This window comes from Garra rufa, chromosome 25 (genome assembly GCF_049309525.1).
Source record: "Garra rufa chromosome 25, GarRuf1.0, whole genome shotgun sequence".
Classification (NCBI taxonomy): domain Eukaryota; kingdom Metazoa; phylum Chordata; class Actinopteri; order Cypriniformes; family Cyprinidae; genus Garra; species Garra rufa.
This window is the reverse complement of record NC_133385.1, coordinates 29,223,115-29,250,590: the sequence shown is the minus strand read 5'-3', so window position 1 is coordinate 29,250,590 and position 27,476 is coordinate 29,223,115. Positions and strand designations below refer to the sequence as shown.

General features: G+C 34.0%; 1 protein-coding gene across 2 annotated transcripts; it reads left to right on the top strand.

Moving 5' to 3' along the window:
* The first annotated feature begins 423 nt into the window (after positions 1-423).
* LOC141301794 (neurocalcin-delta B) lies at positions 424-24,890 on the top strand. 2 transcript variants are annotated; one of them, XM_073831988.1, is made up of 4 exons: positions 424-576; positions 17,858-18,254; positions 21,372-21,477; positions 22,885-24,890. In XM_073831988.1, the coding sequence occupies exons 2-4, from the start codon at positions 17,877-17,879 to the stop codon at positions 22,977-22,979; spliced, it is 579 nt and encodes a 192-aa protein (XP_073688089.1). In that variant the 5' UTR covers positions 424-576; positions 17,858-17,876; the 3' UTR covers positions 22,980-24,890. The 2 variants fall into 2 exon arrangements, with proteins under 2 accessions (XP_073688089.1, XP_073688090.1); XM_073831989.1 differs by lacking the exon at positions 424-576 and adding an exon at positions 2,124-2,377.
* Positions 24,891-27,476: the final 2,586 nt, after the last annotated feature.

Below are 27,476 nucleotides of genomic sequence, written 5' to 3'. Positions count from 1 at the left end.
AACGCTAACACTCTCCTCTAGTCCTGTGGATCACAATGTGATCATGACAAAAGTCCTTGCAAAACAAAAATTGCTTTTTGTCTTGAAAACCAAACACACATCAAGCATAAATGCAACAAGTGCATGCATTTCTGCATAAGACATCTCTCTATTTTTTTTTATGTATACATTTAACTTTTTGTAGAAAAAAGCATATGTGTTTTACTTTTAATTCTATAATAAAGTTTTAAATATAATTGTACTGTCTGACTTTTTAAGAAGTAATCAAGGAGTGACAGCAAGAGTCAAAGCTGAGTTCTTGTTGCCAGGGCAACGCTGGCTCTCATAGGCTTTTCAGCCAAGTCACATGACAAGCAGCTTTGACGTCACTCTGGGAGGCAGTTTGGTGCTCTGAACTAAGCTGCGGGAGAGTCTTGTGGAGTTTTGTCGTTGAAGCTGCTGGTTGCATCAAAGCTCGTTCCTGATACCTGTGGCTGCATATCAAAGCTGAGGCCACACAACGCCTCTTCCCTTCTGAGCTCCCCAGGTTATGGCCATCTAAACTCTCACGGCACAGCACCAGAACAACCACCTGAGGTGAGTTCTGTCTTTTTTGGTGCATGTTTCACTGTTTTTCTTGCAGGTGAAACCTCAATGCTTGTATATGCTGGCCATGCACTGTTGCACTGTCAGAGGAATTGAAAAGAGAGAGTTTTTCGGCATCCTGTGAAGTTTAGATGAAAGAATGCAAGCTGTTGCTCGAACGTGAACAGGATGCAACAATCTGAACTGTTAGGATGAGGACATCTCAGTTTGGTTTAATTCATCCAACTTGGAGTGCCTGAAGGCAACTGACCTGTGTGGATTTCAGACCATTTGGCTTTGGATAAATCCTGGAACATAAGGCTTAGAGGAGAAACGCTACCTGATTTCACAAGAGGAACATCTGATCACCTAAACAAGACCAGATCTGAGATCTAAGCTATTTTACATGCACTTTAAAGTGCCATGCAGACAGTAGTATACACTACAGTTTGTTTAGAGATAGCTTCTACACTTATACACACATACACTGAAAATTAAATGGTGCAGAAGCAATTTTTTGAGAAGAAATTGATAGTAAATTTTACAATTATTTTTTAAAAATGACAAGCGGCATTGAATTTTCATGCAGTTTTCAAGCCTTTTTTTTGTAAAACATACTCTAATAATCTTAATTTTATTTACAACTTTGAAAAAAAAATATTTTTTTACAGTGTAGTCGACAAAAAAAAAGGCTAACTGGTTGCCAAATTCTTCAGTTTTGAATCAGCCTTAAGCTTTTTGCTTGAGTTCACATCAATATGTGACCCTGGGCCACAAAACCAATTATAAATCATCTGAATAAATAAGCTTTCCATTGATGTATGGTTTGTTAGGATAGGACAATATTTGGCTGAGATACAACTATTTGAAAATCTGCAATCTGAGGGTGTAAAAAATCTAAATACTGAGAAAATTGCCTTTAAAGTTGTCTAAATTATATCTTAGCAATGCATATTACTAATCAAAGATTAAGTTTTTATATATTTACAGTAGGAAATTCACAAAATATCTTCATGGAACATGTTAGTTACTTAATATCCTAATGAAAAATTATCATTTTGACCCATTCACTGTATTTTTGCCTATTGCTACAAATATACCCGTGCTACTTAAGGTCACATGTACTTACAAATAGCCCATCAATGCCTAAAAATGTCATACGTGAAGTCATAGTGCAGTTATAACAATTCTATTGTTTCTAAGTACATGGATTTGTGTGAAAGAGGAAATAAGCCCTAAATGACTTAATTCTCATAACTGAGTAACTAGTACAGTGAAAAGTAGAAGAGGAATCAGATAAAGTCAGTTGAAGTGTCACTGGGAACTCAGGTTAAGTGGCAAACGTGCTCTCAGAACACTTAAAACATCTCAGGTTGCAGGAAGTTGTTGAGACGCTTTTTTCACCCCCTTTTGCATTGTTGCGGCATGCATTTAGGTTACACAGTGACGTTCGTGTTTTAGATCTGAACGGCTGTACAGAAAGCACACATATCTACTGCTCCGCGAGGGTTTCTGACAAGACGCAAGACAAGTGGGCGCTTGGAAATATGTGACGGTCGGTCTGTGGGGATGTGGAAACAGAGACGCTCGGCTTTGTGGGAGAGTTTAGTAAAGCCCCAGAGAGGGGGAGAGAGAAATAAAGAGAGATAGAGAAGGAAATGTAGAAAGGGAGAGGGGAGTGTCTGTTCAGAGAGTTTCCTGTGAAGAGCTGCCGACATACAGAGCTGATAGAGAGAGGGAAGAAAGGAGGAAAGAAAGCTGGCGACATCACAAGGTCCAACAGGTGAAACTGAAGCGCATCATTTACATCGAGGTGGGTCCGAAGGAGAATGTTTTTCTTGCTACTGTTACTTAAGACTGAATTTGAGACACTCTGTAATGAAAAACGCTACAGAAATCACTATAAATAGTCTGTAGGCAGTTGACGTGCTTTATCGAATTGGTTTTCGTGGCAGTTCTATTAAAGAACGATTTCGGGAAAAGAACGTTTCAGTGAATAGAATGAACCGGTTTTCTTAGTTCGAAGAACATTTTATTCATCTAAAGAATCTTTTTCACTATAAACAACCTGGAAAGAATGGGATGAAATGGAGGAATTAGATGCCAATAAACGTTTATTTTTATTAATAGTGTAAACTGTTAAGTGTAATAGTGCGATATACTACTGTGTTTGAACATTATTTAAAACAAAAATACGTTTAACACATTAACATTGAGTGACATTTAATATTTGGATTGTAAAGACTAAATAGTGAGGTGAACAGCGAAAAGAGTCAGTGAAAATGCTATCTATCTATCTATCTATCTATCTATCTATCTATCTATCTATCTATCTATCTATCTATCTATCTATCATCTGTCAATCTCTCTATCTAGATTTATAAAGCTGAATAAATAATCTTTCCATTGATGTTCGGTTTGTAAGAATAGGACAATATTTAGTTTAGATACAACTATTTGAACATCTGGAACCTGAGGGTGCAAAAAAAAAAATATTGAGAAAATCACCGTTAAAGTTGTCTAAATTAAGTTCTTAGCAATGCATATTACTAATCAAAAATTAAGTTTTTAAAATTATTAACGGTAGGAAATTTACTAAATATATTCATGACACATGATCTTTACTTAATATCCTAATGATTTTTGGCATAAAAGAAAAATGTATAAATTTGACCCATACACTGCATTTTTGGCTATTGCTATAAATAAACCATGCTACTTAAGACTTTTTTTTTTTTTTTGGTCCAGGGTCACATATAATAATACTCTCTTGGATTTGTTTTTTGTCAACTTTAAGATATAAAAAGATTTTATATAGCCTATGGATGTATATACACATAGGCCTACAACAGTTCCTGGTCCTCAAATCTGATTGGCTGAGGGAAGTGCAATATTCTAGTGATATCAGAAAAAAAAAAATCCAAGAACATATCATTTATATATTAGATGTCTAAGTCTATCATGTAGACTGGTTGCAGAGATTAACCTTTGCAATGTATTTCATCCGATGCTCCAGTATAAAGGTGGTATAAGGTGGTAAAATGCTTCATTAGATCCTGAGAGCTTTTCACTTGACGTCTCCAAGAGCTTTTGAATCTCAGTGGATCATGATGGCCTTGTTTGGATTGAATCTTCACTCTTAAAAACAAAGAACCATTTTTGGTTCCACAAAGAACCATTCAGTCAAAGGTTGTTTAAGGAACCATGTCTTTCTTACCTTTTTATAATCTGAAGAACCTTCTTTCGCCACAAAGAACCTTTTGTGAAACAGAAAGGTTCTTCAGATGTTAAAGATTCTTTATGGAAACATTTAGACAAAAGAGGTTCTTCTATGGCGTCGTGAAACGTGTTTACTTTGAAGAGTGTTGTGAGGCTGTGTGCATTGAGGCTGTAATGTAAAGGCATTTCCTGTTTGCGTCCATCATGTGAAGCCTCCCCGTCACTATAGCTCTAACTGACCGTGATTTCGAACTGTAAATGCTGAGAAGAAATGTTCCAAAAATAGGGGCTTTGCAAATATTTACACTAAGAGCATGTGCAGGAATTGTCGAGCGGGGCTTGCGATGGCACTCGGTGCCGTTCTCGCAGACGGATGGAGGATTGTGTCAAGGTCAAGCAAGGATAGTTTACAGGCAGTTAGTGGTTTTTAGATTGATGGCCGAAGGTTTACATTTGAACTAGACAAAAATGCTTTACGTCAAAAGTCTGGGTATTAATATAGAGTCGCTGTTTCTTCAGACAGGAAATATGGACCCGTAACAACCTCGATACTGCTGAAAAAAAAAATGTCAGCTGAGAGTGTGTGATATTTATAACTGCTTTCAAGTACATTCACTGAATTTTTCTCATACAAGCGAAACATTTATGAGGCCGTTTTCCATTAGCTTTTGAGTGCTTAGACTTGCTCAAATGTTAATCCCACATGTTCCACACTTTCGTTTGACAGTGTTTTGAAACCAATTTGTGAAGGTAAAGGACTTAGCAGAGGTCACACCAAGAGTGAAGATCACCATTTTAGCCAAGGCCCGTAAATCCTTATATAACTTTCTACATGCATGCAGAATTCAGGCATATTTTAAAATTGTTTCCGCTTTAAGAGTGCATATATTATTTCATCTTGAGGTTGCATATAGGTTGCATATACCTGCTGTATTCTTTATCAGCGAGACCTGGTATAAGATATTTAGTGTCCCTTACATAACAGATATGAGTCTATATTTATACTCCACTGTTTCAGATTAGCCCTGCAGAACCTTGAGTTAATCCTGCAGGTACAAAGACACAGACAGAGAGAGAGATTGTGAGGGAAAGCAGATTTGTTAGCTAGTTAACTAAAAGAAATTAGACAATGTGAAGTTAAGAGAAAGTGTTTGATGCACTGTGTGTTCTGTGCAGTTAGTGTGCAACTCTAGAAAACGATTTGAGGGTAACACTTTAGTATAGAGACCAGTTGTCAATATTAAGTAGTTGCTTGTTAGCATGCATATTACTAGCATATTGAGTGTTTATTAGTATGTATAAAGCACATATGTGACCTTGAACAACACAGCCAGTCTTAAAGGAACACTCCACTTTTTTTGGAAATAGGCTCATTCTCCAACTCCCCCCGAGTTAATAAGTTGATTTTTACCGTTTTGAAATCCATTCAGCCGTTCTCCTGTTCTGGCGATATCACTTTTAGCATAGCTTAGCATAGATCATTGAATCCTATTAGACCAATAGCATCACGTTCAAAAATGACCAACGAGTTTCGATATTTGTCCTATTTAAAACTTGACTCTTCTGTAGTTATATCGTGGACTAAGACCGGTGGAAATGCAAAGCTTCAATTTTCTAGGCTGATAAGATTAGGAACTACACTCCCATTCCGGCGTAATAGTCAAGGAAGTTTGCTGCCGTAATAAGGCCGAAGCAGGAGCAGTAATACCACGCAGCACATGTGCAAATGCTGAACTAGCTGGGAACTCATTTCTGATAATACTCCGCCTGCTGCGTCCATATTACGGCAGCAAACTTCCTTGACTATTACGCCGGAATGGAAGTGTAGCTCCTAATCTTATCAGCCTAGAAACTCGCAGCTTTGCATTTCCACCGGTCTTAGTACACGATATAACTACAGAAGAGTCATGTTTTAAATACAACAAATATGGAAACTCGTTGGTCATTTTTGAACGTGATGCTATTGGTCTAATAGGATTCAATGATCTATGCTAAGCTATGCTAAAAGTGATATCGCCAGAACAGGAGAACGGCTGAATGGATTTCAAAACGGTAAAAATCAACTTATTAACTCGGGGGGAGTTGGAGAATGAGCCTATTTCCAAAAAAAGTGGAGTGTTCCTTTAAGTAGCACGGGTATATTTGTATAAATAGCCAAAAATACATTGCATAAGTCAAAATGATTATTTTTTCTGTTATGACAAAATCATTAGGGTATTATGTAAAGGTCATGTTCCATGAAGATATTTTGTATATATTGTACCATAAATATATTGATTAGTAATATATATTGCTAAGAACATTTGGACAAATTTAAAATATTTTCCCAATATTTTTTTTTTTTTTTTTTGCACCCTCAGATTCCAGATTTTCAAATAGTTGTATCTCGACCAAATAATGTCCTATCATAACAGACCATACATAAATGAAAAGCTTATTTCTAAATCTTAATTTCAGAAAATTTATCCTTATGACTGGTTTTGTGTTCCTGGGCCACATATTAATGCAAAAGTCATAATTAATAGTGAGAATTGGTCCACAAACTAAAGTGTGATTAATTTTAGATTTAATATCTCAACTTTAGTATTAACTGGTTGTATTACTTGTGAGCAGATCTTGCTAAATGTGATTGAAATTCTTAAACTTGGGCATTTGTTACCTTTATAAAAACTCAGTTTTGTTCTCCAACCTTATACAATGAATTTAAATGTGTGAAATTCTTGTAGTGTGGTCACATTTACTGTTGTTCGGTGAACTTTAGAGGGGACAAAATTCGGACGTTTCAATAGGAATTTTACCACACAGATTTCACAACATGTTAATGTTGTTCACACGAATTTGACATGTTGACCACCAAAAAAACGCTTGGTTTGAAAGTGACTTGAACTTTACCTGAACTTTAAAGGTATACAGTCTCAGTCTAAATTAGATTCACACTGGTGTTTTAGGAAACCAAACTAATTAAAATATCATAATAACAGCAATTGTATATTATTGTTATTCCTATGACAGTAATACCCATATACACTGTAAAAAAACAAAACAAAAAAAAATTTGCTGAGTGAACTTAAAATTATTTGTTACCCTGCTGCATTAAAATTTTAAGTTGAATCAATTTAAATATCTAAGTTGTCACTTAGTACCACTTAACAATTTATGTTGACTAAACTTTTTTGAGTTGACTGAACTTAAAATTATAAGGCAGCCAGGTAACAAATTATTTTAAATTGATTCAACAAATTGTTTTTTTTACAGTGCATTGTAAAACAATAGCACTGTAAAATAAATTTAAATATTTTATAGGTATTTTATTTTTTATTTACACTACCGTAGGGAAATTACAATACTTCTTTTCTAATTTCTACACTTAAAAAGAGATATTTTGAATTTAGACTGCAGTAACGTTACCCATTGTCAGCAATTCATACTGCACTTATAGGCTTTTATTTTGACAGAAACGGCAGTAGAGTTTTATTTTAACAGAAAACTCCATCTTCAATGAAAACAGGCTTAAAAACATCTAGTGAAATGCTGTAATCATCTGCTACGAAAATGAAGCATATCTCACAGCACATGCAATAAACAAGTTCACCGCATTCATTCACTGTTAACTGAGTTGTCCTGAGACTCGGAAAACACCTGATCATGAGCTGATCGTCTAAACAAAGTGTGTGCTTCGCTTTTAAATGCGCAACGAAAACCGACTTGATGAAGTCAAAAGAAAGATATTTGTAGCAATAGCCAAGTCAAACTTCATTAGGGTATTAAGTAAAGATCATGATGCATGAAGATATTTAGTAAATTTCCTCCCATAAATATATCAAAACTTAATTTTTGATTAGAATTTCTCAATATTTAGATTTTTTTGTGCACCATCAGATTCCAGATTTTCAAATAGTTGTATCTCGACCAAATATTGTCCTATCATAACAAACCATACATCAATGGATCAAAGCTTATTTATTCAGCTTTCATATGATGTATAAATCTCAATTTCAGAAAATGTATCCTTATGACTGGTTTTGTGGTCCTGGGTCACATATTAATGCAAAAGTCATAATTGATAGTGAGAATTTGTCCGAAAACTAAAGTGTGATTAATTTTAGATTTAATATCTCAACTTTAGTATTAACTGGTTGTATTACTTGTGAGCAGATCTTGCTAAATGTGATTGAAATTCTTAAACTTGGGCATTTGTTACCTTTATAAAAACTCAGTTTTGTTCTCCAACCTTATACAATGAATTTGAATGTGTAAAATTCTTGTAGTGTGGTCGCATTTACTGTTGTTCGGACATTTCAATAGGAATTTTCCCACACAGATTTCACAACATGTTCATGTTGTTCACACAAATTTGACTTGTTGACCACCAGAAAGATGCTTGGTTTGATAATATACAATGGGCCTTTTTTTTTTGCCCACAAATTTGCTGAAATATGATTGCACCTGTATTATTCAATACATTTAATTAAAATAATGAGGCACTATAGAGTTGTTACAGTTGCATAAATAATGTTGTGATATTAAATGAGTAAATATGTGACCCAGGACCACAAAACTAATCATAAGGGTCAATATAATGAAAAAATCCAAATAGTGAGAAAATCATTTTTGAAGTTGTCCAAATTAAGTTCTTAGAAATGCATATTACTAATCAAAAATTAAGTTTTGATATATTTACGGTCAGAAATTTACTAAATATCTTCATGGAACATCACCTTTACTTAATATCCTATTGATTTTAGGCAAAAAAAAATGATATATATATATAATTTTGACCCATACAATGTATTTTTGGCTATTGCTACAAATATACCTGTGCTACTTAAGACTGGTTTTGTTCACTTAAGATATTTTTGTGAATTTCCTACCGTAAATATATCAAATTGCATTACTAAGAACTTAATTTGGATAACTTTAAAGGCGATTTTCTCAATATTTCGATTTAGAAATAGTTGTATCTCAGCCAAATGTCCTATCAAACCATACATCAATGGAAAGTGTATTTATTCAGCTTTCAGATGATTTATAAATCTTAATTTCAAGAAATTGACCCTTATGACTGGTTTTGTGGTCCAGGGTCACATATATTATGTACACTTTTATTTTGAATGCGATTAATCGTCGCCCAGCACTAGAAATCGTATATCCCAACATGTAGAAACAGTTGAAAGTAGACTAAATGTTTATAAAAGAGACATTAACTGATATTAATGTGTCATGAATTGGTTGTATAGCATACAGTAGCACAGATGTCAAGTGCAGATTGAGGTGAACATTTGCCAGCCATGAGCCACAGAAACCATCAGTCTTGCAAGGGTTGTCATACAATTAAAAGTTATACATGAAATTCATAACTAAACAACATGAATCATTAATCCTGATTCATTTTCAGCCTACAGTCTGCTAAAGCTTGCTTGATTTTTCCCCTTCAGTAATTTTAGCGTACACTTATTGAACGCAGCAGTGTAAATGCAAGCGGTAGATGAGTGTTGAAGTTTCCGCATTGACTAGATTTGCCCATGACAACTCATTTACACAAATGATGTTAACACAGCACTGTGTGATTATTTTGGTGAGCTTGGGAAAGAACGAGGAAACTATGAGAGCCTTTGGTGAGCTTTTAATTTCGTAGCCCCCTCACAATGATGAGCGCAGCGCTGACATTTTCCACAGTCATACTTTAGTTTCGGAGCTTGTGGTTTTATTTGGCCTCTGTGGTTTCGAAGGGTAGAGGAAATGAAGGGCAGATATAAACCATTGTATCACATGACAGGCACCTTCCTGTGCCTTGTTTCATCGTTTGCACGGCCGCTTGTGTGAGAATGTCCATTTCTTTCGTTTGGAGGGCTCATGCTTCTGTAAGTCTGTCAGCACAGGTCACGTGTCATTAGTTTTGGTAAAAAGTCAAGCTGGATGATCTTTGTTTTGTCTGCTGATGCATCAAAGATGAGAATAAAAATAGCTGAGCGCTGATGCTCATCTGGGAGACTGATTGAGTTTGATGTCAGCTTGCAACATTTGATCCATTTTCTCTGTTTGTTTGTTCCTCATTAATCATTTTATTTAATTAGGTATGTATCTATGCACAGACCGAATGAATGAATAAATAATCAGGTTTTTTTTTTGTTTTGTCCAGTAAAATAGCTAAACATCACTTAACCCTAAGCATGTATTTATTTATTTACCTTTGACCAAATACATAATCAGTTTTTTTGGTCTTGTCTTAAATAAATACATAATTCAGGATTTGTTTATTTGTTTTTGTTTTTTTGCTTGTCCAGTAAAATTGCTTACAATCATGTAAACGTTTTTATTTATTCATTTATTCAGGGACCAAATTTATTATTTTATTTTATTTTATTTATATAGTCATTCACCAAAATAAACAGATAAATAATAAGGTAAATACCACATAAACCTAATCATTTCTTTATTTATAAATAAATAAATTAAATTTTCAGTTTTTTTGTCTTGTCCAGTACAATGACTAAACATTATGTAAACCTAATCAATAATTTATTTATTTGTTTGTTTGCTTATTCACCAAAATAAAGAAATACTTATATAACTATAAAGGTGTCAACTAAACATCACATAAACCTAATCGATATATATTCATGTCAATAAATAATAAGGTTATTGTCTTGTCAAGTAAAATAACTAAACATCACGTAAACCTTTTTATTTATGCATTTATTCAGGGAACTTGATTAAATTGTATTTATTTATTTATTTATACATTTACTAAAATAAACATAAATAATTAATCAAGTGTCTTGTCCAGTAAAAATAGCTAAATACCACATAAATCTAATCATTTCTTTATTTATAATTTAATGAATTAATTAATTATCAGTTTTTTTTGTCTTGTCCAGTAAAATAACTATTCACCAAAATAAATAAATACTTAAATAATAAATCAGGTGTCAACTAAACATCACATAAACCTAATCAATTATTTATTTATGTTAATTAATTTTATTTTATTATTTATTCATTCATTCATTCATTCATTCATTCACCAAAATAAATAGATAAATAATTAATCAGGTGTCTTGTCCAGTAAAAAATACTAAATACCACATAAACCCAATTTATAAATAAAAACAACTAAAAACAAATGATCAAGGTTTTTTTTTTGTCTTGTCCAGTAAAATAACTAAATAACTAAACATTATGTAAACCTAATCATTTATTTATTTATTCACCAAAATAAATAAATACATAAATAATCAATCAGGTGTCTTGTCCAGTAAAATCTCTTACTTTATTAATAAATAAATAAATAAATAATCCGTTTTTTGTCTTGTCCAGTAAAACAACACATAAACCTAATCAATTATTTATTTATTTACCAAAATTAATAAATATATAATCTATCCGGCGTCTTGTCCAGTAAAATCACTGAATATCACATAAACCTAACCATGTATTTACTTATTTGTTTGTTTGTAAATAAATTATCTTTTTGGTCGTGTCTTCTTTTAGTATTATAAATACACTAGTATTTATTAATATTTTCAGTTACCTTTTAGTTTTCTTTAAATTTTAGGTTTTTATATTTCTATTTTAATTTGTTTTCATTTTTTACATTTTAGTCATTTTAGTAACTCCAACTGAAATTAATTTGTTTACAGTTTCGTTTTTTTTTTTTTTTTTCTAAATCTAATATTAATTACTTCATCTCAGCTTTATTTCAAAAAACTTTTTTTATCTATTTAATTTAGTTACGCTGTTTGGTAACAGTTCAACTTTAGTTATTTTTAGCCAGTCTCGTCTTCAAGGTATTTTTCTCTGAATAGTGCCTAAACATAGTTCTTCTGATGAAAACATTGTTTGGTGTGTGTTTGGTGTCACCTGTTTTCAGGACATCAGTGCCTTGTGTCCACCTGTGTCTGTTGGCTGGCATTACGTAAGTGTGACGTCTTCACAGGGCCGATTGGAGCCTCTAAGAGTCTTAGGGTTAATTTGAGACAGAGATCTTTGAGCTGTTGACCCTGAAAATAGAGTCCAAGAACATCAGTGATCCGCCAGCCAGCGGCTCTGCTTTGTAAGTACAGGCTAAGCTCAGGTTTGCAGGAACACGGCCTGTCCTGAGGAGGGATCAGAACTGATGTCACTGATGATCAAGAGACCAAGAGACACATCTCTGAGCGATTGGACAGAACCCAACTGAAACCTAGCATTTTGGTGACTTCAGAAAATGCATTTTAATTATTTTCTTACAAAAGAAGCATCCTGTTGATTGATTCATCCAAAAATCCCATTGTTGACTAATGGCACATTTTTGATACACGGCTGTGTTTTGTGCTTCACTACCAGTGAGATTAGACTGTCTGTTACCATGACAACGGGTGGAACGTAATACAAATGCCGCATATCCATTAAGCAATTAAACTCTGATTGATCACAATGCTTTTATCCGTGCTCACCGTTCACAGGGGCGGCACGAAAATCTGCTGCGGACAAATTGCTCTGTTGTGCTTTGGTGATAAGACTGAATGGGTGAAGGAAGTGTGTGATTTGCGGGGTATACAGTGGTCAGCAGGAGGGTTTTAGTTCAGATGAGGATGAGCACAGTGTTTGTTTACGCCTCAGAGGGTCTTAGCAATTATTCAAAAAACAATTCTACATGTTCACCATGAATGGACTAATGGTGCATCCATGTTTAAGCAGAAAAAATATAGATAGTGAACACAAGGCATCTTGTTTTAGAGAAACATCTACGACAAAGTTGGCACATGCAGCAATTGGCCATATGCACGGAGCATTCTTTAGAACTAATGCATAATGATCAGCCAGCTTGTGAACTTCCGCTGAAGCTCATTTTATATGTGCTATATATAGATGGACACTCTTGAGACCCCTCTACTGCCTCGTTCTTATCAGAAACTGAGAAAAATAATAATTGCAACATCGTAAATAATGATAGCGGCATGAAAATTCAGTTTCATATTATTTAACAACATATCATTTAAATGCCAAGCCTGGTAATCCCAGGAGACCTGCATAGTTGTACATTTAAATGCTGACAGCTAAACACTATCATAACGTGTCTAGGCTAATATTAGCTAGCCTCTTAATCGTATTCTTGATAATCAGTAACTTGCCTTCATAGTCATGAACACATTTTTTAAATCTTGTAATATTTTAAAGCCTTTATTATTTTTCAACTCTACAGCTGTGCAATAAAATTCACTTCAAAGATTCACTTTTCATTCATAAAGGCGACATGGAAAAAAATGACTTTTCACTGAAAGCGTCTTTTTAAGATGAAAATGACATGAAATGACCCATATAACCAGAAGATGGCAGCAGAGGATCAATCATTGGCTGCAGCCGCCATTTCAACTCCCTAGTTTTTTCAAGACGTCTTGCTTTTCGGTTTATTATAAAATTACTAGTATAATAAATTGTAGTACTTTTACCGCACTGAAGTATATAAGTGCAGAAAGTCATTAAAATAAATAAATAAGCTCAGACACAAACAGGCTATAAGGGTGAATACTTATATATAGTTTACTACAAATTAAATGATCAAATTAAAGTTAAATATGAATGGTATACAAATTAAATAATGCACTCAATATGAATCGATATGAATTTTAAACTACATCTTTTAAACTTCATCTTGAACTGTAAAAGCTAATAAAATAGCCTATATTTAACCAACACAAACTTTTTACTGCTGCAGCTTTGTTACTCTGAATTTAGTCTGAATCATTTAATGCACAGCTCTGTTTTTGACATCAACTTGTCAGATGTTTTGTCCGGTTATTATTGTCAATCATAGCAATGACATATTTAGCCGATTTTCTCACATATTTTTTTCAACTCAAGTTTGTCATTCTTGAAACAGTATACATGGACGTTTGGTCCTCTTAGACAAACAAAACTTTTCTTCGATTGTGAATGGATTATGAAGAGAAAACGAGCAATACACCCCTATTATCTAAAACAAGGAAGTAATCCATGCATATGGTAAATTATGGGGCCAAGCACTACAGAAGCAAGCATCAGACTAACTTAAAATGATTTTAGTCCAAATGTCTGAAAAAATCATATGAAACTACTAGTAATATGATTGAATGACTTATCACTTTTGACCAATAGATGGCGCTGCTACCAAATTAATGTGGCATGGTCAGCGTAAGGAGACAATGGCACATAAAAAGTTTGGTGTCAACATGTCGAAACGTTGCAGAGATACAGTCTTAGACGTAGTCTGGCATCATGCCTCAAATTATTTGTGATGCTACAAGAGCAGTTTTGTCTATCAACACGAAATCCATTACTTTTTGTCAGCACAGTCTGAAGATGAGCTGACTTTATTTTGGTGAAAATCGGAGCAGTGGTCGTGGAGATTTACAACATAAATCAAAACGGCGGACAGGAAGTTCGGCCAACAGTGGCATAATTGGTATGTAAGTTGTTGGCATGACCTAAAGAATATTTTGAGACCTTTCTTAAATCGACACAAAACCCCTAACTTTTTGCCAGCATGGTCTAAAGATGATTTCAGTCAAATTTGGTGAAAATCGGACCAACAGTCTAGGAGGAGTTGAAAAAAGTAGGTTTTCAACATAAATCAAAATGGCGGACAGGAAGTTTGGCCAACTATGGCATAATTGGTATCTATGTTATCAGCATGACCCAAAGAAGATTTCATTACAATAGGCTAATACGTTCAAAAGTTATCAGCATTTTTGCTCATTTCTTTATAACTTTTGATTACGAAAATTTAGGTACTATCAGGGTATGATGCCGAAGACACATAGCGAGTTTCGTTCGATATGCCAATGCGTTCATAAAATATAGCATTTTATAACAAAATTCAAAATGGCCGACGCCCAAAATGGCTGACATTGAGAAAATTGGGTATGGTTCGACTCAGCATGCTTCACTGAATCTAAGAGACCAGTTTTGTGATTTTTGGGAATTCAAACCATCACCCGATCACTAGGTGGCGCTGCTCCAAAACTATGCAGGTTGCCTCAGGTCATGCTTATTATATCACACACCAAGCTTGGTCTCAATACGCCAAACCGTTGTGGAGATATAGCCTCATATCCATTTTTGCGTGCTCTTCATAGAATTCGTTTGATCCTTCAGAAATCATTCTAATATTCTGATTTGCTGCTCACGAAACATTTCTGTTCATTATCAATGTTGAAACTGATACAGATTTTTTGGATGTTGGTATAAAGAATTAAAATGAACAGCATTTATTTGAAATAAAAATGTCTTGTAATGTTATTAATTTCTTTCTTGTTTCTTTTGATCTATTTAATACTTCTTTGCAGAATGAAAGTATGAATGAGAGCTGATGTCATTATTTTTAGTTACATTTACAAATTTTCTTACATAAATTTCCAAAAGTGAAAGGAAAACTTTTTGACTTAACATTTTCACAACTAGTTGGCTGACATTTGTTTGCCTAATTAATTTCAGCGTCAAAGCTGTTTCGCCAGTTATGACTGACAGTTTCCTACAAGCACATACTGTAAGTGAGAGACAAACAGATGTGGCGTAGATAACACAAATGTGAGCTGAAACACAAAGATTTCTTATATATATTTTTTTTTTTTCTCTACTATTATTTGACTATTTTCACATCATTTAGTTAAATAAGAGACATAAATAAACACTATATTTAGGGTCGAGCTGGATGAACACAAGCAGTACGTGAGGAGCAGTGAAAGGCAAACTGATGGACTGCTTCCTGTTTACAAGAGGAGGTTCAGTTTCTGCATCTCTCAATCTCCCCGATGTTATTTTTTTGTCCCCCATCACTCTGGATGAGAAGAGTCATTGAATATGCCATTTGTTTCCTTCACATTAATATAATGCATGTATAAAAATGACTTTCATTATTAATATTTAATGCATTTTTCATGCTAAATGTTAAAATCCAAGTTACTTGTTTTACTTTTTTTTTTTTCTAGCTTCTCCTTAGAATCAACCAAAGCAGTTATTTTGTAGAATTATGCTAATATATGCTTTAAAGGTCGTATGTGTTCAGCAGTGCAGGCACGTGAGGTTTTATGAGAGATTTGCATCAGGAAATGATTCGAGTGCAGCTGCACACACACACACAGACACACACTGCAGCAGGTGAGAGCATCACTGCGGTCTACCAATGGAAAGTTCAGTTGACAGATGGGAAAAGGAAGAGAAATTTTAGATATGTGGCAGATATGTGAGCTTTGCATAGATAATAGTGCGTTTTTAAGAGTCTCTTTCTTCTGTGTACACTACCAGTCAAAAGTTTTGGAACAGTAAGATTTGAATGTCCTTTAGAGAAGTTGCTTCTGCTCACCAAGCCTTTGTTTATTTGATCCAAAGTACAGAAAAACAGTACAATTTTGAAATATTTTTACTATTTAAAATAACTGCTTTTTATTTGAATATATTTTAAAATGTAATTTATTTCTGTGATCAAAGTTGAATTTTCAGCATCATTACTCCAGTCTTCAGTGTCACATGATCCTTCAGAAATCATTCTAATACGCTGAAAGAAACATTTATTATTAGTAGTAGTAGTAATACATTATTTTAGGATTCTTCAGTTAATAGAAAGATCCAAAGATCAGCATTTATCTAAAAAAAAAAAAACCTTTTGTAACATTATGCATTATACCATTCAAAAGCTTGGAGTCAGTAATTAATTAATTAATTGAAATGAATATTTTTATTTAGAAAGGATGCTTTAAATTGTTCAAAAGTGATGATTTAGACATTTATAATGTTACAAAATATTTCTATTTCAGAAAAATGCTGTTCTTTTGAACTTTCTATTCATCGAAGAATCCTGAAAAAATTCTACTCTGCTGTTTTCAACATAATAATAATAAAAAAGTTTTTTGACCAGCAAATCAGCGGTTTTAAATTATTTCTGAAGAATCGTGTCACTAATGATGCTAGAAATTCAGCTTTGAAATCGCAGAAATAAATTACATTTTAAAATATATTGAAATACAAAACAGTTATTTTAAAGATTAAAAATATTTCAAAATTGTACTGTTTTTGCCGTACTTTGGATCAAATAAATGCATGCTTAGTGTTTTTTCTTTAAAAAACATAAAAAAAAAACTTTTGACTGGTAGTGTATGTTAATAGAATGCAGAATCTTTGTCTTCAAAAAAAACAAAAGGAAAAAGACACAAATGAGAAAATTGTTTATATAAAGTGACGGACAGTACACAAAAAATTGTTTACTGAAAAACTATTTTCACTCAGAAGTTGCTAGTAAATTTCACAAATAACTACAAAGAAATAAGCAATAATTACAAAGAAATGGCACACTGAATTACATGTGACATTTTCAACTTCAAGGCTGAAATAGTATTTTCATGCCAATAATATATGACAATAATCTTTATAGTACAACTTAAAAACATTTATAGAGATGCCATTTCCTTTCCTATATATCAGTGGTCCTAAACCAGGGATCCGGAGCCCACTACACAAAAATAAAGGTGCTTTAAAAGGTTTTTCACAGCGATGCCATAGAAGAACCATTTTTGGTTCCACAAAGAACCATTCAGTCCAAGGTTCTTTAAAGAATCATCTCATTCTTACCTTTTTATAATCTGAAGAACCTTTTTTCACCACAAAGAACCTTTTGTGAAACAGAAAGGTTCTTCATATGTTAAAGGTTCTTTATGGAACCATTTAGACAAAAAGGTTCTTCTATGGCATCGTGAAGCATCTTTATTTTTAAGATTTAAAATAAGACAAAATAAGTACTAAAATAAGCTAAAACCAAAAATAGTTCTTATTTTATTTGACCACCTCAACACCCTTTTTTCTTTTTAAAAAACAAGCCTAATTTTAAAAGTGTGATTTCTAGACATGGACTTTGGAAATTGTTCTCAAGACTATTAAAATGGAAAAAAAGGTTCCTTTTGTTGACCAAAAAAACCTTTGTGTGAATGTGTGAACCCCATTTTCAAACCTAAACCTATTTTATATTTGCTAAAGGTGGGATAAAATAGGTGTATTTACTTAAGAGTTACTTACTGTGAGACCTTCAAATAACATTTCTTCTCTTCTTCTCCTTCACCTCTAGTTGAAACCACACCATCAGCATGGGAAAGCAGAACAGCAAGCTCCGTCCCGAGGTGATACAGGAGCTGTTGGACAACACAGACTTCACTGAGCATGAGATCCAGGAGTGGTACAAGGGCTTCCTGCGGGACTGCCCCAGCGGCGCGCTCAGCATGGACGAATTCAAGAAGATCTACGGCAACTTCTTCCCTTATGGGGACGCGTCAAAGTTTGCGGAGCACGTCTTCCGAACCTTCGACGCCAATGGAGACGGAACAATAGATTTCAGAGAGTTCATAATCGCCCTGAGCGTCACGTCACGCGGCCGTTTGGATCAGAAGCTGAAGTGGGCCTTCAGCATGTACGATCTGGACGGCAACGGATACATAAGCAAAGCCGAAATGCTGGAGATTGTACAGGTGTGTGAGTCTGATTCTCGATTCTAGTTATAAATCCTGTTTCCTCCATGATAAGGTACTTTTACACTGAGAAAAGTTTATAAAGCCAGCCATTTATTTATTTTTATGGAAAACCTCAAACCTAAAAGTCTATAAATTAAATTTATTAAATAAGTTTGTCCTAGTATTTTTGTCTTGTTTGACTACAACTAGATAAACATTCTTAAATCAAGATATGTTTACTTGAGAAGCATAATGACTTGCCATATTAAGTCTTGTTTTCTCTTTTGCAAACAAGCTGAAAACAAATATCTGCCAAAGGGGGTTGAAAAATAAACTTAATTTCGAAGGGAAAACAAGATTATTTTTCTTACCTCATTGGCATATATTTGTTTGGTTTTATGCTTTAAGTCACTGAAATAACATATTTCAGAAAACTACATTTTGTCATTTTGATACTCAAGTTTTTAGATGTTTGTTCTGGAAATCAAGACATAAATACTTTAAATAATAAATAAGTTTTGCACTGTTGACTGCATGCTATGGAAGCCTGTTTCTGCCACTGAATAAAAAATTCAAAAGGTTCGTTTTTATCTCACAATTCTTTTTTTCTTGCAATTATGAGTTTACATCTCGCAGTTTCTCAGAATTGTAAGATATAAAATCGCAATTGTGAAGTCAGAATTGTGAAATATAAACTTGCTTTTCTGAGAAATGAAGTCTGAATTGCAGACTTTTTTAATCATAATTTCTCATAATTGTGAGTATATGTATTGCAATTTTGAGAAATAAACTCAATTCTGATAGTCAGAATTGCAAGATAAAAATTCACAATTCTCAATTACGAGAATAATCTAGCAATTCTGGCTTTATAACACAAAATTAAGAGTTAAGTCAGAATTGTGCGATATAAACTTGCATTTCTGAGAACATCAAAATTGGACTTTATAACTCACAATTGCGAGTTTGTATCTCAATTCTGAATTGCAAGATAAAAATGTAGAATTGTGAAATATAAACTTGCAATGGGGAGAAAAAAGTCATAATTGCGAGATACAAACCCACACTTGCAAGAAAAAGTGAGAATTGCAGGTTTTTTTCTTGCAATTCTGACTTTATTTCTCGCAATTGTGAGTTTATATTACGCAATTGAGAAAAAAAGTCAGAATTGTGATATATAAACTTGGAATTAGGAGTAAAAAGTCAGAATTGCAATATACAAACATGCATTTACAAGAAAAAGCCAGAATTGCAATTCAGACTTAATGTTTGTGGGTTTATATCATGCAACTCTGAGAACAAAAAGTCAGAATTGTGAGAAATAAACAAAATTTTTCTCATAATTGCGAGTTTATATCTAGCAATTCTGACTTTATAACATGCAATTAGTTAAGTTAGAATTGTGAGATATAAACTTGCATTTCTGAGACACATCAGTTTTTTCATATCTCACAATTCTGAAAAATAAGTCAGAATTGTAAGATATAAACTCGCAATGGGGAGAAAAACCTCCGAATTGCGACATACAAATGGACATTTGCAAGAAAAAGTCATAATTGCAAGTTTTGTTTTTTTTGCAATTGTAAGTTTATTTCTCGCAATTGTGAGTTTATATCATGTAACACTTAGAAAAAAATTCTGAATTGTGAGATTTAAACTCGCAATTGGGAGAAACAGTCAGAATTGCGAGATACAAACCCACATTTGCGAGAACAATCTGAATTGCGAGGTTTTTTTCTTGCAATTCAGACTTTATTTTTCACAATTGTGAGTTTATATGATGCAACTCTAAGAAAAAAAGTCAGAATTGTGAGATATAAACTCGCAATTGGGAGTAAAAAGCCAGAATTGCAAGAAACAAACCTGCATTTGCAAGAAATGTCAGAATTGCAAGTTGTTGTCTTGCAATTCAGACTTTATTTCTTGCAATTGTGAGTTTATATCATGCAACTCTGAGAAAAAAGTCAGAATTGTGAGATAAAAAGTTGTAATAACTTTTTTTAAATTTTTTTATTCAGTGGGGGAAGCGGGCTTCCAAAACATGCAGAATATTAATCTGCGTATGCATTTAGCATTTATGTGTTTTTGTCCAAACCATCTGACAGTGCAAGACAATTTTGACTGTAGCCTTGCCCACAGCCAAATCTGGTTGGTTCAAAATAAATTTTACACGGAAACCAAAACATAATGCCTGGTTAGATCACGTTTCAGAGATTGTAGTCTGTGTGTTGTAGATTTTGAATATAAACATAGATTAAACTGGTTTAAAAGTACTAATGTTATATCACAAGCTTGTTAAAGTAGAACTTTGAAACATGAAACACCATTGTGTACAAAACACAGTTCTTTTGGCTTTATACTTACAGAGAAAATATACTACTATATTTCCGGCTTATTTCAGTGAATAACATGGCAATTCAATAATATCAAACTGCCTCCAGGAAATGTCAGGTTTTTGGCTTGTGCTTTATTACCTTGTTTTTTAGACAGAAAAACTATCCATTTTCAGTAGTGCATGATGTTTTGCTCATTTAGGTAGAGTTGAGTAGAGCGGGCAATTACTTTTGCTCGTATTTAGGTAAATTTCACGCCGCTGGGAGCAGTTGGTGAAATGCGTCAACTTCCTAAGTGCACTTTCTGAAGCTGACAGCTGAGTGCGAGCAAATGGCTGTAATTTCCTTTTCAATTCACCCAACTCTCTGGGAAAAGCCGTCGCTATGGTTACTTTGAAATTGTTACGAAGTGACAGCTCCGATTCCAAATCATACCCCGAGTCCTCTAATTTTCTCTAACAAGATTTAATGTCTGCCTAGACCTTAACAGCATCACAGCAGCAGCCCCAAACCAGAAGATAGTGAATTCTAACCTAAAATTCTACCACCAAAAGCTAGAATATTCTAAAGCAGCACTGCATGTATCATTTCCCCAATAAAACAATTGCAGAATGCATTGTAATGACTTCAGAAATATCCAAGATGTTTAGTTGAGTTTGCTATCTCACAGTAAAAAACAAGGAATCTCATTAGGTTGTGAAACGGAAATATTATCTTGTTCTGTATGAGAAGAATTTTGCAGGGAGAAGGATAATATCTTTTCTAAAGTTGATTTTGATTTGTTCTTTGATTTTGTCTTCCTCAGGCCATCTATAAGATGGTTTCTTCAGTGATGAAGATGCCAGAGGACGAGTCCACACCTGAGAAACGCACAGACAAGATTTTCCGCCAGATGGACACAAATCGTGATGGTGAGCTTCCTATACTCTTGTGAATAAAAAAGATTTTCACTGATTCCAGGTTTGTTTGCATAGGACAATATTTGGCCGAGATACAACTATTTGTGTATACTATAAATGTAAACTGTAATGCATTTTCATTTAATTGTAAAAACGTTGAGTGTCCAAAAGCTTTACATTCAGTTCAAACTATATATTTTCATTTTTCATATTTATTTTGTGTATAAGTACTCTTTTTAAAAGTATGCTAAAGTGTATTTACAAGGGTAATTATATTAAAGTTTAAGTTCACATGTAGCTTAAAAAAAATAAACTGCTTTAATTTACTTTAATTATAATTTACTAACCCCCATGTCATCCAAGATGTTCATGTCTTTCCTTTTTCATTCGAAAAGAAATGAGGTTTTTCAGGAAAACATTCCAGTATTTTTTTTTTCCATATAGTGGACTTCAATGGAGATCTATGAGTTGAAAGTCCAAATTGCAGTTTCAATGCAGCTTCAAAGGGCTCTACACGATCCCAGCTGAGAATTAAGGGTCTTATTTAGCAAAAAAATGTCATTTTCAAAAAAAGAAAAAAAAAGTATATACTTTTTTACCACAAATGCTTGTCTTTGTTGCACTAGCTCAACCTCACACAATACACAATCACATTGGAAAGGTCACATGTGATGTACACGGAAGTACCAACCCAGTGTTTACAAAGCGAACATGCAAAGAAAGTCAAACACCCTTTAAAAAAAAAAAACAACAACGTTGGACGATTTTGAAGTTGGAGGAGAAAATGAGATTGTCCTACCTTTTTGAACCTAAGTACACAGACGAAGAACTAACCGCATGCACTGCAAAAAATGCTTTTCTTACTTAGATTTTTTGTCTTGTTTCCAGCCAAAATATCTAAAAATTCTTAAATCAAGAAGGATTTTCTAGACGAGTAAAAATGATCTTGTTTTCAGAAAAAAACAAGTCAAAATTAAGTGTGTTTTTGCTTGAAACAAGCAAAATAATCTGCCAATGGGGTAAGAAAAATAATCTCGTTTTCTGTTTGAAATAAGATTTTTTTTCTTAATGCGTAATGCGAGAAAACGTGCATCGCAGAGCTAGACGCATTTGGGGTCAAAAAGTATAGAAATTATACATTTTTTAAGAGAATAACCAATCGTAAGACACTTATTCCTAGACTGGGATCATTTAACACCCTTTGAGGCTTCATTGAAACAGCTATTATGGACCTTCAACCCCCATTGAAGTCCACTATATAGAGAAAAATCCTGGAATGTTTTCTTCAAAATTCTTATTTCTTTTTGACTGAAGAAAAAAGACATGAACATTTGGATCACATGAATGATCAGAAATATGCACCTTTGCGAATGCTAAATCCCAATTATTTTTGACCTCTGACCCTGTGTTTTCCCTCAGGTAAGCTGTCACTGGAAGAGTTTGTAGAGGGCGCAAAGAACGACCCATCCATTGTGCGACTGTTGCAGTGCGACCCCAGCAGTGCGGGACAGTGAATCAGCTGCGTCGTAACTTCTCTTACACAAGTCTTTCTGTTCGCTCTCCTTCGAAAATCAGCAGAGCATGGACTCCAAAAACCCCTGTTACAGTGTCTGTGGGTTTCCCACCACGCATTGAAACATGCGCCCATTTATTTCCCACAGACCGGACATACAGAGATCATACACACTAAGAAGCTTGTGTTCATGCGTCTCTCTGTATTTTCAATTCCTCATAAAGCTTTTTTTGTTGCGTTTTAACACAACAGGCACGTGCAAGTGACATCAAATCCTGTTGTAAACTTTTGGTACTGAAATAAACCCATTTGAAGAGGGCTTTAAATATTAATAAAGAGGGAGTTGAAGCAACATTTTCCAAGTGTGCAAAATGCACCAGATAATGTGAGACTTTCTAAACACCAAAATATAGAAAATTTTAAAGAATTTAATAAATGACAAATGTCATTCCTAGTGTATTTCAGTTATATTCAGCACAAACATCTATTTAAAAAAAAAAAAAGGCACTTGGGCAACATATCATTTTTTTACTTGAAGTTTTTTTTTGGTTGTTTAACATTTATTGCATTATAATGTCAGAGCCTGCCCACGATGGTGACACAAAAAATAAAAATAATTTCAAAAAAATATTTTGTAAACATTAATACTCATTGCATAGAACTGACTATAACCAAATAGATGTAAAATATCATAAAACAAAGAAATATTTTCATAGGGACAACAATATTGCTCTTGCTGCTTCACACAATGAAAAATGAAAAAGTATTAGACAAAAAAAAAATTGTAGATATAATTTATGGTGGCTAAGTGAGAACTGATCACACCACAAAAAATGCTTTCTTTATAAAAAATCTGTTGTTATTATTAAAAAAGGATCTTTTCTTTTGTTTCAAATAATCGTTTGTACAGTAAAAGCGTATCTATGTAGGACTGTGACAATGAACAGCGAAGACCACAGGTTACTATGCACATCCACGACCAGCCAACACATTCACTTCAGCTTTCCAGCGCACTTTCCGACTCGATCCAGACCTCGATTCAGTCAATCTACCGCCCACGCCATCAGCTTTTAAAAAATACTACAGGTTAGCATGAGTGACTAGTTCAAGTACTATTTAAATTTGACTGAATCTTGGCCTTAGTATTCGGTTCAGGTCTTTATTTTTATATCCAGCTCAAATCATTTTGCACCTCAAACTGAATGTATTCTCTGCATCTACTGGGACGTTCTGTACATTTCAGATTGAATATGTGTGTATGTGGTATATGTGATGCTTTTTTGAGTCAGTGTTTGTCTATGCATACTGTGTGTTTTGGTGAGCATGACTGTGGAGAGAATTGGTGGGTAAAATATTAAAGTGTAAGAATATTTCAACACAACCTCAGGGGCAAAATGCAAGGGACTGTGTAAACGGATGGCATGTGCTTTTTGTGTCCATTTCTAAATACACAAACGCTCGCTCACATGCAAACCACATCATAATTGAGGCCGCTTGTAAGATGGAGAGCCGTCAGAGACTCTCTGCGGTTTCATTTGCTGTGAAGCTGAGGTTGTAATGATCAAACTTTCTTCAGCCACATGCTGAAACAGCTCATGAAGGAGCTTGAATTCAAAACGAATCATTTATGCTTGTAGATTCTCCTTCATTAAAACAATTTAGCATCTGGCATTTAATTTCTAAACCACAGGAGACAGCAACATGTGGTCAAGTGCCAAACGCAGATTAATATATATGGCAAAACAAACAGTGTTCTATCAGTGTTTGCTGTGCAACTGTTATCTGTCAAACTAAATGTTTGTCATCATCATTTTGTAGATTTTATATGGTAACCTGTACATTGTGTGAATGTAGATATTATGAACGCAGGCATCTGTTTTGGTTATATCATAAATAAAAATCTTAAAGAAAATGTTTTGGTGTCTTTTGGAAAATGTCATAAAAACAAAGAAATATGTTGGTATACACTTTCTATGAAGCCCATATTTATAATACATTATAAGGGTATTCCAGGCATTATAACGAATGCATAATGCATTTTAAAAAACCTTGTTGTTGTATCATATCATCTCATGAGTATTCATAAGAACAGTTTTAAGTGTTATAGCTTTTAAGAATAAGATTATTTATATTACAATGAACACATTGCATTTACTTCAGTTACCATGGATTATACTCCCTGTAGTTAGAACATATTATACAGTCAAGCCTGAAATTATTCATACCGCTGGCAAATTCTGACTTAAAGTTACTTTCATTCAACCAGCAAGTTTTTTTCGATGTACAAGAGGCACCATTGTGGAAAAAAATATTTCTTAGCTTTTATTTACATTTGAACAAAAAGTGGCATGTCCAAAATTATTCATACCCTTCTCAATAATCAATAGAAAAGCCTTTATTGGCTATTACAGCAATCAAACGCTTCCTATAATTGCTGACCAGCTTTTTGCATGTCTCCACTGGTATTTTTGCCCATTCATCTTTAGTGAAGAGCTTCAACTCTTTCAGGTTGGAGGGTCTCCTTGCCATCACCCTGATCTTTAGCTCCCTCCACAGATTCTCAGTTGGATTTAAGTCAGGATTCTGGCTGGGCCACTGCAAAATGTTCATTTTTGTCTGCTAACCATTTCTTCACCACTTTTGCTGTGTGTTTTGGGTCGTTGTCGAGCTGAAATGTCCACTGGTGCCCAAGGCCAAGTTTCTCTGCAGACTGCCTGATGTTGTTGTTGAGAATTTTGATGTATTGCTCCTTTTTCATGGTGCCGTTTACTGTGATTAGGTTCCCTGGTCCACCGGCTGAAAACACCCCCAAAACATTAGGTTCCCAGCACCATGTTTGACAGTGGGGATGGTGTTCTTAGGGTTGAAAGCTTCTCCTATTTTACGCCAAATGAAGGCTACATCATTGTGGCCAAACAATTCAATTTTTGTTTCATCTGACCATAAAACAGAAGACCAGAAGTCTTCTTCTTTGTCCAGATGAGCATTTGCAAAGGCCAAGCGGGCTTTTGTGTGTCTTATCTGGAGAAGTGGTGTCCTCCTTGGTCTGCGTCCGTGGAACCCAGTGGTGTGCAGTGTCTGTTGGACTGTCTGCCTTGAGATGTTGCCACCAGCAGAGCCCAGATTCATCCGGATGGCCTTGGTGGTGATCCTTGGGTTCTTTTTTCCTCTGTCAATATCCTCCTGGCCAGCATAGGTGTCACTTTTGGCTTCTGACCACTGTTCTCAATGAATCACGGTAATTAGGATGCTTTAGAACAGCTTGGACTATTTGGAATGGTATAGAACTTTGGATTTTCCCACAGACTGTGACAGTTTGCAAAGGGTATGAATAATTTTGGACATGCCACTTTTTGTTCAAATGTAAATAAAAGCTGAGAAATATTTTTTCCACAATGATGCCTCTTGTACATCATCTAATTATCTTTTGGGAGAAGCCTGTGTCATTTCCGGTCAAAAAAAACTTGCTGGTTGAATAAAAATAACTTTAACTCAGAATTTGCCAGGGGTATGAATAATTTGACTGTAAGTCTCATATATTGCCATGTTACTTGTGTCACTTTATTTAAAGCATACAAAGACCACTTATGAAAAATAAAAATGATATTTTTTATCAAAGAGCCATAAGATCAGGTATAAGATCAGATGAATTTGTAATATGATCAGTTTGATTATTACCCTTTAGACAGCTTTTAATAAGTAACTCTGCAACTACATATTAGCTAGCAGTAATTATTAATAGTAGTATGCTAAATATATGCTAACACTGTATTTTGATGGTTCCCCACAAGACAAACTGATTATAAGTAACTTGAACCTTCTACCTAGCCTAACCTTAACCTAAGTACTAATATTCTAAGGAGTGTTAGTTGACATGTAGTTGCAAAGTTGCTTATAGTCAATAGACTAAGGGGACCATCAAAATAAAACATAATACCTATAATGTAAAAAATAAATGTAATATGATATAGTCCATTATAAATGAAGTAGATGTAATATGGTGTCCATTGTGCCTTATAAATAATCATAATCATAAAAGTTTATAACCTCAAATACGTAAATATTATAATGTATTATAATTGTTATGATTATTCATGAGATGATATAACATATAATGCATTATGCATTCATTATAATGCCTTAGAAATACCCTTATAATGTATTATAAATAGGGGCTTCATAAAACGCGTTACCAGAAAAAATTGTAGATATAATTTATGGTTATATATCACACCACAAAAAATGCTTTTCTTTATGAAGCTGCTGTTATTACTAAAATGCAACGTTTCTTTTGTTTTAAATAATCGTTTAATTTTCATGGTCTTGCATGAATATTAATTATTGTTATAATTATTACCCAAAAATGAAAATGTACTCACTCTTAGGCCATCCAACTCAAGATGTAGATGAGTTTGTTTCTTCATTAGAACCGATTTGGAGAAATATAGCATTCAGGGGGCGTTTCCTCTGAGGAGGCAAGGGAGGCAGTCTCTCCTCA